At 35.1% G+C, this 13,391-nt stretch overlaps 1 protein-coding gene across 5 annotated transcripts in view; it reads left to right on the plus strand.

Moving 5' to 3' along the window:
* The window catches only part of PARG (poly(ADP-ribose) glycohydrolase), a 113,180-nt gene that overhangs the window by 64,343 nt on the left and 35,446 nt on the right, over window positions 1–13,391 (plus strand). For all 5 annotated transcript variants that reach the window (XM_033841668.2, XM_019929484.3, XM_019929407.3 and 2 more), the window contains 3 exons: window positions 579–658; window positions 5,213–5,273; window positions 10,035–10,110. In XM_033841668.2, the coding sequence (XP_033697559.1) occupies window positions 579–658; window positions 5,213–5,273; window positions 10,035–10,110 (217 nt within the window). The remainder of the gene's footprint in view (window positions 1–578; window positions 659–5,212; window positions 5,274–10,034; window positions 10,111–13,391) is intronic.

Consider the following 13,391-nt stretch of genomic DNA (forward strand, 5'->3'; position numbering starts at 1 on the left):
AAACTAAATTAAGTAGTGCAAGTCCAGGTTGCTGGAAACTGGATGACCTAGGGTAGGCATTGTTTTGGTTACCATACGAAGGGTATATGTGTTTAATCACCAAGGATTGGTCAGTCCTCCAGTATCTTGTCATACCTGCTTGTTGTTATCCTAGCTGCACCCCACCCCCAAACAGTCATGTGGATTTTTTTTCAGATACCATTTTCGTTCAATCATTTAACTACCTGGTAATATTATGAATTATATATAGTATTTGCCATGATCAAGCATTAACTCACTGGCCTAATTGACTTTGGGGGACCGGATGGTGCCCCACAGAAAGATAGACTGGAGGAACGTGGTTGTTAGAGAGTGCCATCTGACATGAACAACTTTGAAGAAGCCTGGTTCTAGTTGGTCTCAGTCCTCTTCAGATTCTGTTTGAATCCAAACAGTTTCCCAGTTTTCTGTCGTTACAGAATTGCCTTCTGGAAGAATTACTTCTTTTATTACTTGGTAGCAGTATAGATTTAGTTTTCTATGAATCATTAAGGCATTTAGAAGCATCCTTACCCTCTTTTATTTTCCATCTCTTTCAGGTTGTTTGAAGGACGTTCATCAAGGAAACCAGAGAAGCTTAAAACACTCTTCTGCTACTTTAGAAGAGTCACAGAGAAAAGTACATTCCTTTCATTCTTACCGTAATTTTTGTCACTGAGGGGGACAGTTCAGACAGGTCAAAAACATTTTGTGTCTAAAGTACACTTTCCTCCCCAAACCACATTAAAACAATAATAATTCAATATCTAGATTTTATGCATTTGTTTTGTGTATATGTAAATGTGTGCTATGAATGTGTATGGGTTTTATATACTCTGAAATTAGACTAGCGTAACATACGCTAATGGATGTTCATGAATAAAAATAGTAAATACTTTCAAAAGAAAGTATATTGACTGGGAGATACATTTTAGATATTCTTTATTTAAAGAAACATTGACTATTACAATTAGTTTATTTGCAGAGGTTAACCAATTCATTGCCTTCCTACCCATCCCTCTCTTTTGTGCCTCCTTCAGCCCTTTGTAGAGTTCTTATAAAACAGTGTTTGTACTTAGAGTTTACATGTCTTTCTTCCTCTGTTGGACCTCAGCCATCTTCTTTTCCCAGAGGCTAATCATAGCACCTGAGGCAGTAGTGGTAAATGTCTAGCCAATGCTGGTAGTGACCAGCTAATATTAGATGGGTGTTGCCACCCTTATCCTAGGAGCTGGGTGATCACAGACCCACAGACAAGTTTCTTAACATCTCTAAGCCTCAGTTTCTTCATCTGTAAAATAAAAGAATAATGATAACTTACCTCATTGGGTAGTTGTAAATACTAAATCAGAAGTTACATGCTTAATAAATGTTAGCTATTATCATGGGTAGCCTTTCCTGCAAAGTAATTATAAAGGAAGCCAGAACATCTCAAAAGTTTGCTTTTGCTAAGTAGAACAGGTCAAGTGAAATGAGTTCTTTTCAGTTCTGGTTGTCCAAGTTGTGGGATTGTCTTAAAATACATCACTGAATTATTTTAAGGTCATTTTTCTCATATCCTTCCCTTAGTAAGTAATCTCACATCCTAGTGTACTTGGCATTCTTTTCCTTTTGAATGTATTGCTATTGGACATTGTACAAATTTGGGGGAAAGAAATCAATAATCAGGATTTTGATAATTTAAGGGGAAAATTCATAGGCTTCTTTTGATAGAGGGTTATTTTTTTTTCCTGTTTTGTTTTTTTTGTTTGTTTTTGTTTATTTGGCTGCGTCAGGTCTTAGTTGTGGCGCGTGGATCTTTGTTGCAGCATGCAGGGAGTTATTTCTTAGCTTATCATTTTTTGTTTTGTGCTCTGTACTGAATGAAATAGTAAGGAAAGAGAATGCTCACTGGGGCTTATGAGACATGAAACCTAATTAGAATTTGTACTAATTTGTTAGAAAGATGAGTATATATTTTGCTATTCTAAATCTAAATAGAATGAATTCCATTACTGTTTCTAAGTAATTCAGGGTTTACTTTTGTGTCCCTGAAGTCAAATCCTGCATGTCTGCTCTAAAAGCCAGCTTGCCTTTCCAAATTTTAGGATTTTAAACACTTTGAGAGAAGAAGCTAAAATTTTGTTTTTTCAACTAGAAATTTATAAATCATCATACATATTTTTTATTTATTTATTTATTTTTTCATCATACTATTTTTTTTTAATATTTATTTATTTATTTGGCTGCTCTGGGTCTTTAGTTGCAGCACGTGGGATCTTTGGTTATGGCATGCAGGATCTTTGGTTGTGGCATGTGAGATCTTTAGTTGTGGCATGCAGGATCTTTAGTTGCAGCATGCGGGATCTAGTTCCCTGACCAGCATCGAACACTGGGCCCCTGCATTGGGAGCACGGAGTCTTAACCACTGGACCACCAGGGAAGTCCCTAAATCATCATAAGTATTGGGAATTAGGCTGAAAAAATAAATTGTAATTAGACGTTTTATTTTCTGACTTTTTCACTGTACATGGTAATTTGGTTCTTTGTAGAAATATAGTAAGACATACTATAGGTTTTTAGGATATAAAGCTACAGGCTTAAGGAGGAAATACTAAATAGAATAAAAGAGGTTTTCAATTTAATAATTACTTTCTATAGAATGTTCTAGAGTCTACTGAATAGAAACTATAGAAACCTATTTAAAGTACCATATTTCATCAACTCTAGGACATGATATATGGTAAGAAGTTTCATTATGTTAGGTACCACTACAAAGGAAAAAACACTCAGGATGGGGAGTTGTAGGAGATAGCTCTTACAAAGCTGGTATACCAGAGGTCTGTACCCTTAGTCTAAGAATAAGTGAGAAATTAACTTGGCCATGCAGAAAGGGGACAACAAAGAAACTGCAAGTGTCAACCTAGGTAGAGAGGGCGCCCAAAAAATCTTCCCTGAGAATTTGAACCACAAGCCACAAGTCTGAGGTCTGAAGTCATATTACCAGTGTGATCCACAGAAGCCTGCAACGGAAGATTTAATTCAGACTGATTTCAGGTTGGTGGTGGCCCCAGATGATGGTAGAAGCAGATGCATATCTTCTCTGGAAAAATTCAGCTTTAATGCAGACCAATAGCAATGGCTAGATACCTTTGACTATGTGAGATATGTCCTAGTTTCAGAAACTTAATACGTGAAAAATATGCTTTTTAGAATTGATAAAATATAATTTCATCAGGACCACCTTTTCAAGGATGTCAGTATATATTTTATATTTGTAGTGAGGCTCTTGAGACTGAAAGATTTTAAAGAGCTTTCTGAATTATTTTCAATATAATTTTAGATAAAACTATCTTATAAATGGAATATTTAAAAAGTGATGGCTTGGGACTTCCCTGGCGGTCCAGTGGTTAAGGCTCTGCACTTCCAATGCAGGGGGTGTGGGTTCAATCCCTAGTCAGGGAACTAAGATCCCACATGCTGTACGGTGTGGTGAAAAAATTTAAAAAAATAAAAGATTAAAAAAAAATTTGGATGATCTTAAAACAAAAAAGTGATGACTCATATGCAGTATATATTGTGATTTTATTAAAGGAAATATTTGATTAACCAAAATAAACTATTCTGGTGTGAAAGGTGCCTTTCTATGGAAGAAAGGTAGTAGGCATGTTCTCAAGGGTTTTTTTTTTGTTACTAATTATATCTAAAGAGCCATGTTCTTCATCCTTTTCTCTTGCTTTGCCAGAAATTTTCATTTTTTAATTTCTCTTGGTCTCTGCTAGTATATATGAGAGACATTTAATGTTCTTACTTTTCTGCTAAATTATTGAATGATGACACAGACATTAGTTTCCTATTAATAGAATTGCTTCTCTAGTGTTTGAATTATTTGACTTGTGAATTTTAACTATGCTATCCATTTGTCTTAAAGAAAGTTAGACATCTAAAGAATATTTTGTAACTCACGTTAACAAAATTCTGTTTTCTACTGTAACTACTCCATATGATTTTTGGATTGTTGCTGCTTGTGACTGAGAGCAGAGAAATGTGGAATCATCTGAAGGAATGAAATGATTGCCAAGCTTTCACTGGGACTCTACCACCATTATCACTAATAGTTCCTGACATAGTTCTCTCTGCTTAAGAGCATTTTTTTTTAAAAACAGAAGAAAACAGAAATGGCCTGGCCTTTTTAGTTTGTTCTTTGATTTGAATCAAACAAATTTCTTTTGGCCAGATGATTTATTTTTTGCTTTTGCCACTATTTAAAAAAAAAAAAGTAAATCTAACAAAAAAGGATCTGATCCTCTAAAATTTACTGCATTTTGATCCTCTCATATCTATTGCTCCTTGAAAACTATGTCATCATTCTTCTCTAACCTCTTAGAATACAGTAATTCCTCCTTCTGGCAAAGGTGCCTTTAAATAGAGCACTTGCATATCATCTAAGCCCTGGGTTTAGCTGTGTCAACCTCAAAGGACATGCCAGCAATTTTCTTTTTTAATCTTAGACATATTATTTTATTATAAAACACATAAATGTGTATACATTTACCAGTCTTTAGGTGTAGGGTTAAGGCTTTTTTTTTTTTTGAGGAGTTTACAAATTAAAAGTTAGTTTGTCTTTGTTGTATAAGCTATATCCATTGTGCATCCTTTTTTCCCCCAAGGATTTTTTTTTTTTTTTTTTTTTTTTTTTTTGCGATATGCGGGCCTCTCACTGTTGTGGCCTCTCCCGTTGCGGAGCACAGGCTCCGGATGCGCAGGCTCCGTGGCCATGGCTCACGGGCCTAGCTGCTCCGCGGCATGTGGGATCTTCCCGGACCGGGGCACGAACCCGTGTCCCCTGCATCAGCAGGCGGACTCTCAACCACTGCACCACCAGGGAAGCCCCCCCCCCCGGCAAGGATTTTTTAAAAGTATGTTCAGTTTGGAAAACTTAACCAAAAAGTACCAGCATGCAAATCCTACTGTCGTGCTGTTTTCTGTATAGTTTTGTGTCTTAGGGAGGGCTTATTTACTATTTTGTAGAAAGAATTCCTATTGTAAGGATAATATTATTTTAAATCAATCTTCTGTTGTATTCCAGTACCAGGCTTGGTTTTTCCTGATTAGCTTTACAGCCAGTGTTAGACCCATTCTTTTACTGAATATATATAATCTTTTCAAACTCAATACTTATTTTGGGTGTGTTTCTCTTTTATTGCTTTTGTAGAACCTACTGGGTTGGTGACATTTACGAGACAGAGTCTTGAAGATTTTCCAGAGTGGGAAAGGTAATAATAATGTAAATAATCCTGGAATCTTAGAATTGGAAGGACTCTTTCACCATGAGACAATTGTATTTTACAGCCTCTGAAAAGATGGTTTCCCAACCTCCTAATTGCCCTAGTACCAGGGAATTTCTTCTTAAAATGATCAATTGATAGCTTTCATTGTTAGAAAGGTCATGCCTTTTGAATCAAAGTCTGCAACCCTTTCACTTCTACTCTTTTGCCTTAGTTTTATCTTCTGAAACAAAGTCCTATTTAGAATTAGGAGTTTTCTGTGTGAAGACAGTAACATTAAACACCAATATTTAATGTTCCTCCTTACCCTTGGTTTTATGGTTAATGTTTGTATTTTATTGCTTTTCTTTCTGGAAGACAAGATTAGGAAGTTTTATTTTTACTAAACTAAAATGTAAATCGTAGTTACTTAGTATTTGTCTGAGTGACAAGAGTTTTGAAGTTTGGTTGTCAACATGTACTATTGGCAATTTTGTGGAAGTTGCTAATTTACTAGGGTTTTTTCTTATTTACCTGCAAATACTGAGGAGAATAATAAGCAATCTGAGTTTATTCAGATATGTAAGTTCCTTTAGTGCCTTGAAATAGTCAACACATTTTCTAACCTGGAACAAATTCCCAAAGCACTTAGAGAAGAATGTATCTACTGTTTCAGTGCATGTGACGACATGATTAAACATGCTAAATGCATATTTTGGATGTGCATTCATGTTAATCAGTGCCTCTTCATTTTCACTTTCTAATAATTTTTATCGTAGTTTGTAATTGTTTAGAATTAGTGATGAAAGGGACTCACTCTTAAAGTAATTAACTTGAGAAAGCACATATGCTTAGATGGCTTTCCTGTGTTTTCATCCATCAAAGATGTTTATTTGTGAGGTGGAGGAAAAACAAACTCACTTTAGGAGGCTGACTCCATGGCTGAGATGATTATTAGCAGAGGGAAGTGGATAAAAGATTAAGCAACCAAAAGAAAGACAAAAACAAGAACAAAATTGAGTCAGAAAGGAAGAGAAACATGTACAGCATTTCAGAATCATGGTATATTAGAAATTAAAGGGACCCCAGGAAGTCATCTGGTCCAGCTGCCTACTAAAAGTAATCAGCTCTGTAATACCTATAACAGATGGTGACTAGGCAGCCCTGGTGATGGGAAATTCACTGTTTGGCCGCAGTCTATCCCACTGTTGGCTGCTTGTGTTATTGTCTAATACTTTCATTTACTAAAAAAAGTCTGTCTTCCAAAAATCTCCCCACCCCGCCAAATCCCATTCCTTGTTCTTCCTTCTGGAACTACAATCAATAAAACTAATTTTCTTTAAGATTTGACCCTCCTTCATGTATTTTAATGCTTTCTTGATCCACCCCCACCTCTAACAATACACACAGGTCCATACTAAAGTACTCATTTCTTTTGTTTCACATATAATATGGATTGTAAACCCTTTAACTCAGCTGTTGATGTATCCTAGGCCATTGGTCCCTCTTAAAATATGGTGCCTAGAACTAAAGTAACAATCTGCTGTGTTATCTGCCCAGATTAGAGTACAGAAGTTTGCTTTTCTTAGCTCTTCTATTAGTCTCTAATAGGAACACAGATGTTTTTGTTCATGTTGCTTTTGTGTAGATTTTATAGATCATTCAGAGGGATTGTTTTTAATTCAGCTCAGGATCTCTACTCTGCATCTGGCATTCATTTGGCACTAATGTGAAAGGACACCTATTTGTACACCATCTGGGAGAGAAGGGATAGGTCAAAATGCAGAGATAGTGAGGCTGCTGTGTCAGTAAGATAATTTTGCTCTTTAAATAAGATCTAGATATTCCACTTAACCTAGATAGGCAGAATTTAACTTGAAACTTTTCATACTTTTTTTTTAAATTTCATTGATCTCTTTTTTGTTTTAGCTGCTTCTTAAGTGAGTTGCAGAATGCAATTAAAATCCATCTCCCAGATTCCACAGAACCAGAAACATGTGTTCACTTAAAGAGAGAGGATGAAGAAGAGATGAGGATTGTTGGTATTCCCAAGAGTAAAGGACTAAATGGGTGCCAGGAAATTAGAGGCTTTTCTGAGTTTCAGGATTCTGGCATTATAGTTAACCCTGTGACTATCAATAAATACCTTAGCCAGGCTTAGTTAATCACAGAGAACCAGAATAATCTGTCTTTGATTCCTGGGGCAGTGGTATGAAGAATTTGCTGGGGCCAGAAGGGGAAACCTATTAGGAAGTTGGAGGATGCTTATTTTAAAAAAATAGTTTCTAGCAATTTCCTAATTTTGAGAAGTGTACTATAAGGTGACAACTACAGTCACAGAGAATAGTTGACAGCAGATGAGACTTCTGGATCATGCTTCTTTATCTTCTCAATAGTATCCTCACAGGTAGTCTCCCCTGGAATAAAATAGCTAGGAAAGTAGGATGCTGCAAAAAAGGGAAGTTAAAAAAATCAAACTTATGGTACTAACTTTCTCCAAGAGATTTAGAAAGTAATTTTTCTAAAAGCATAGCTTACTGGTTAAGAGCTTGAACCATTACCTTAGGCTTTCTGGGTTCAAATCTTTGTTGCTTCATTTACTAGTCTTGGACAGGTTACTTAAATGCTTTTTGTGCTTTATTTTCCCATCTGTAAAAGGAGATAGTAATAGGGATGTTGTGAAGATTAAATAAGTTAATACAAATGAAGCTTTGAGAACAGAATCTGTACTGAATTATTTTACCTTCTGAGTAAGGTCAGTCTGTTGGACTGAAGCTTTACCAGAAATGTATTTGGACTCATTGATACCAGGATAAAAGCAAATCCCAATAAATAAATAGTGCTTCCCAGCTAAATTTTTTTTTAATATAATTGTTTTAAAAAATATATAATTCCCCTCCCTCCAAAAATTCATGCCACTCTGTATAAGTTAGGGGTTTACTATCTGTTACATTCTATTATAATTTATTTATTTTTATTCAATAATTAATCAGGAGAAAAAAATCTAAGGAAAAAATGTCATCATCAACTGCTATTAATAAAAAGGAATTTTTTTTTCATATGATTTAAGCAGGTAAACACTGTAGGGCAGGAAAAAGTTTTTCCTCAATCCTCTTAGGGTCCCTGGCTGGGTATGAAAATTAAACTAAGATTAACAGGAGAAAAGCATAAAAATTTATTTTATATAAGTTTTGCATGATACAGGAGCCTTTATGAGGAAATGAAGACCCAAAGAAACAGATCTATGTACTTTTATGCTAGGTTTGATGAAGAATAGATGAGGAATATGATATGTAAAAGAGTATGAGGTGATTGAAGTAAACTGGGGGAAACAGCAAGTTCTGGTTGTTGGAATTCTTCTTGGCATCTTTTTGTCTTCAGAGATAATAATGCTCCTTTCCTCCAGGTATAGGTAGGGTCCCTCATGTGAGGGTTTTATGGCTTGTTTCAGGTAAGAAGGGGGAGAGGGGGAGGAGGTCAGAGTGACCTTTCTGCTTCTGCCATTTTCTCAAACTTCTTCAGCTTAAAATATTCACTATGCCAAGATGCCAAATTTGGGGGTGGTTTATCTGAACCCCATAAACACCTCAGTGACCATGGTTTATGAAAAGGAAAGAAAATAATTGTGACTTACAGGTACTAGACTTACCTATCAATTTTATTAATATAAAAATACCATAGATCAGGATTTCTGTAGCATGTATTTTCATCAAGACACCCCACACACATATACGGTTTCCAAACTAGTGAAAATAGAGCCCCTCTGAGAATCATATATAATTTTTTGTAAAATTTTTCTATATTTTTCCTTAGGTTGCCAACTCTAGCATAATAATAAAATTTCATAGATCTTAATTTTTAAAAATATTTTGAGAAGTTTTTCAACTTTTAAAGAGGAGAAACTTAAACTGGTGCAGCCACTATGGAAAACAGTATGGAGGTTTCTCAAAAAACTGAAAATAGAATGACCATATGACCCAGTAATTCCACTCCTGGGCATATATCTGAAAAATAATTCGAAAAGATACATGCACCCCAATGTTCTTAGCAGCATTATTTATAGTTGCCAAGATATGGAAGCAACCTAAGTGTCCATCAACAGGTGAATGGATAAAGAAGATGTGGTACATATGTACAGTGGAATACTACTCGGCCATAAAAATAGAACAAAATTTTGCCATTTACATCAACATGGATGGACTGGGAGGGCATTATGCTAAGTGAAAGAAGTCAGAGAAAGACTGTATGATATCACTTACATGTGGAATCTAAAAAGTACAACAAACTACTGGGTATAACAAGAAGGATACTCACAGATACAGGGAACAAATGAGTGGTTACCGGTGGTGGTGGGTGTGGAGCAGTGGGAGGTACACACTCTTGGGTGTTATATAGGCTCAAGGATGTATTGTACAACATGGGGAATGTAGCCCATATTTTGTAATAACTGTAAATGGAAAGTAACCTTTAAAAATTGTATAAAAATATTTTTAAAAAAGAGGGGAAACTGATACTTTGTAGGGGCAAAACAATTTTCAAAACAGTATGTTGTCCCATTTTAATTTAAATATTTGTATTTATATATTTGAATAAGAAAAATTTGGGGAGACTATCCCAAGAATGTTGAGTAAATAAGCATCTGTTTCTCACTTTTGAGATTTGGAATAGTTTCAATTTTTCTTTTATAGTTAATCTGTATTTTCAGACTTTTCTGTAGTGCAATACTTACCATTAAAAAAATAAATAAGGAAATATCTTTTTAAATCCTAGATGTGAAAAACTCCTGACTCGATTGCATGTCACTTACGAAGGAACCATAGAAGGAAATGGTCAAGGCATGCTACAGGTAGGAGAATTACAGCAGTGGGGGCATGGGGGGAAGGGACGACTGTCTCTTGTCAAGCTTCCGACAGCAAAGGAAATATGAAAAGCTGTTTATTTATCTTCTAAGCTGATGTAATGCAATGAAGCATAATAGCAGAATGGAGAAAAACACCAAACAGATCACCTTGACAGCCTTGGTAATACTTTTATCTGCCGATATACGTTCTCTGTTTCGTACGTGTGCCTCTTTAAAAAGCCTTTGACAGAAAATCCAAGATCTGGACAACATCAGGCCTCTTGGTTCAGATATAGCTTGTAGATTGACAGTGGAGGAAGTTGCCAGGGTATGGTCTTGACAAGCTGTCACCAGGCAGTTTTGTTCTCTTTCTTTAAAGGCTCTTGCTCTGCCCTAAAAAATGACCGGCTTGAGATGTTTTTCTGTCACCAACTTTGTTTGGGTCTAGGAGGCAGACATCTAAAACGGATTGATAAGAAAGTCCTCTCTCCATGTGTAATAGTTTTAGGCACATGAGCCAGATATACTTGCCATCTCTTCCCTGTTTTAGAGCAAGTAATTTTGTCCATCTGTCAATCTTTGTTATTAATCTATGTTCCTGCCATTATGTAAAAAAAAGTATTTTGGAAAAAGGAGTTAACAAATAAAACACTGTATCTGGCTTTAACTTGTTGTAACACCTAACCTGAACATGTGCTTTCCTTTTGCTTTATAGTGATCTTTTAAAAAAATCACTAATCAGAGACGAAATGTTAGTGTTTTGTGTTCTTATTTAGAAGAGCATTGTAATCCTAATTTTCTTTGGAAGAAGCTTGTACACCATCCTGTTTATACTGAGACTAGCTGATTTTTTTCTTAGATCATTATTAAATGCTTATATAGGGTCAGAAGTTAAAGCAGTTGCCTGATAATGGACTATTTGTGTAATTAACTTAATTTTTATTATAAAATGACCAGACTGATTTGCATTTGGCTACTTATTATATGCTCTAAGTGCCTACATTTGTTTTAGAATGGCCTTTTATTTAGACATATTTGTATTTAAAATGTTCAAAGAGGCAAACCATGTTTTGTTTTAAGTCACCTCCCAGTGATTAAAATTATAGACAAAAATAATTTGGATAACTGAATTAATTTGTCCTGTACTTAATTTTTTAATATTTATATTTAATAAGTCCTTTTTCTTCTATTTAAAACAATAATTTTGAAATAAGACTAAAGTTTGTTTCGAATGACTATCACTTTTTCCCCCACATTTCCATCTTGACAAGGTTCTTTCCTACAGTAACATCTTGGATTAACTGATGGAAGCTTAATACACATGAAATAAACAAAGCTACTGGTGGTTAGCACCGCAGGAATGCTGACCTTTCATTACAGTACGATTCAGCAAGGAGTTACTCAACAACATTCAAGGTTGAGATTCTCCCCACTTCCCTGGAATGTATTATAGATGAAATGTGAAACCTCAGTAGATTAAAAGAATACCATAAAGGCTTCTATTTATTTTCTCCCTACCCATGCCATGTATCCCCAGGAGATCAGGGAATATTGTATTGCAGTGCTCCAAATCTCCTTGTGTAGCATATAAATTACATTATGCTGAGTGGCAACAACAACAAAACCTCTCTAAGGAGTGTTATCATTTCTCTCTTTTCATCAAGTTATAATTCAGAACTGAGTAAGCTCAACAGGTAGCTTTAAAGTAAAGTGAGTTAGAAAATGGCTAAAAATAAGGAAGCACTCATATGCTTGTTTTCATGTACTGGAACAGATTTCTTACCTGCAATAGAGAGCCTTTTATTAAGAACTTTTTTAAGTAGTAGAAACTGATTTTCTAAAAGACCCCTGCTTTCAGAGGCATATTGAGTTTAGTGTATTTGTTTCTGTGCATACCTTTTAAGTAATAAATGTTGGCCTTTTATTCAAAGAATGAACAGTAGTATGCACATTGAATGTATTTCATTTATCATTTCCAAGTAGTACATAGATTGGATAGAGCTTATCTTTTAAATTTAGTTATGTATCTTGTTCCGGTAACAATTAAGTTTAGCTGATCTCAGGCCTTTGTTTCTCATTTGTATTCCGAATACCATGATACTTAGCCAGTCTTTCAGTTTTCAAGAGCTGTCCATTTTATTTCCTTGCTGGGTCTCACTTCTTTCCCCACTGACCTATTTGAGGCCTTAGTAGTGCTTGTCTAAACTATTCAGTATTTACCTAGCCAGCCTTTCTGCTTTTACTTTTCCAGTTCATTCTTTAAACTTTAGTCTGAATTATCTTCCTAAAACACAGATACATTTGTTACTTTTCTTCTTAGAATCTTTCCCAGAATCCTAAGAATTAAGTAAAAATTTCTTGGACCCCAGACCAGCTCATTACCAACTTTAACTCTCCACATACTGTACACTGCAGACAGGCATGAGGAATCTGCTTACCACTCTCCTCATACAGCTCTTTACATTGGTTTTTCCTGTGTCCTTTTGCAGCTATTCCCTTAGCCTGATTGTCAGCAAAATCTCAATTGAATATGCCACATCCTTTTGTAACGCTCCTGTATCCTCCCCATGCGCCAATTTTAGTTAATTGTATTATCTGAGAAGTATCAAATACATCCTAATAGGTTCTTTAATAATCATCTTATCATTCTACTTATGTGCCTCACTCCCATCTAGACTGTAAATGCTATGAAACCAGGAACCACATCTTATTCATCTGTGTATTCCATGGTTCACAGCATAATAGTTCATCAATACTTGTTTAATTGCACAATTTAAGCTATAAATCACCCAATGTATAAAGACTTAATATGTAGTAGGTAACTATTTCTAATCAGTGGACTAGTTTAACCAAAATTATTTTTCTATATAAGTTAAAGTTTTAGTGTTGATTTATTATGCCAGAATATAAACCCAAATGATTCACTTTGGTAACTCATTTCAAGAACTTGTCCAGTCATATTTTTCAGTATTTTCTAAGTTCTTCTGTAGTGAAAGAAGACTACTTTATCTTCTATTAATTTCTCTCTTTTCACATATAGTATTTTTACGTGTCAAAAGATTCATATTCTTGTTTTACTCTTTTGTAAAACAGGCTTCACATTACTATTTCTTATAATTGCTTTAGAGATCACAAACAAGTTTTACAAAATCTCATACTTGACAATAGTATGAAAGTATATGTGAAATAATAGGAAATATATATATTAGTCTCTACAACCTGTTCTTGGCACAGAGCTCCTAAAACCCTTGTAATCTCCTGAGTGGTAAGAGCAGTAGGAGCATCTT

Source organism: Tursiops truncatus, chromosome 16 (genome assembly GCF_011762595.2).
Source record: "Tursiops truncatus isolate mTurTru1 chromosome 16, mTurTru1.mat.Y, whole genome shotgun sequence".
NCBI lineage: Eukaryota > Metazoa > Chordata > Mammalia > Artiodactyla > Delphinidae > Tursiops > Tursiops truncatus.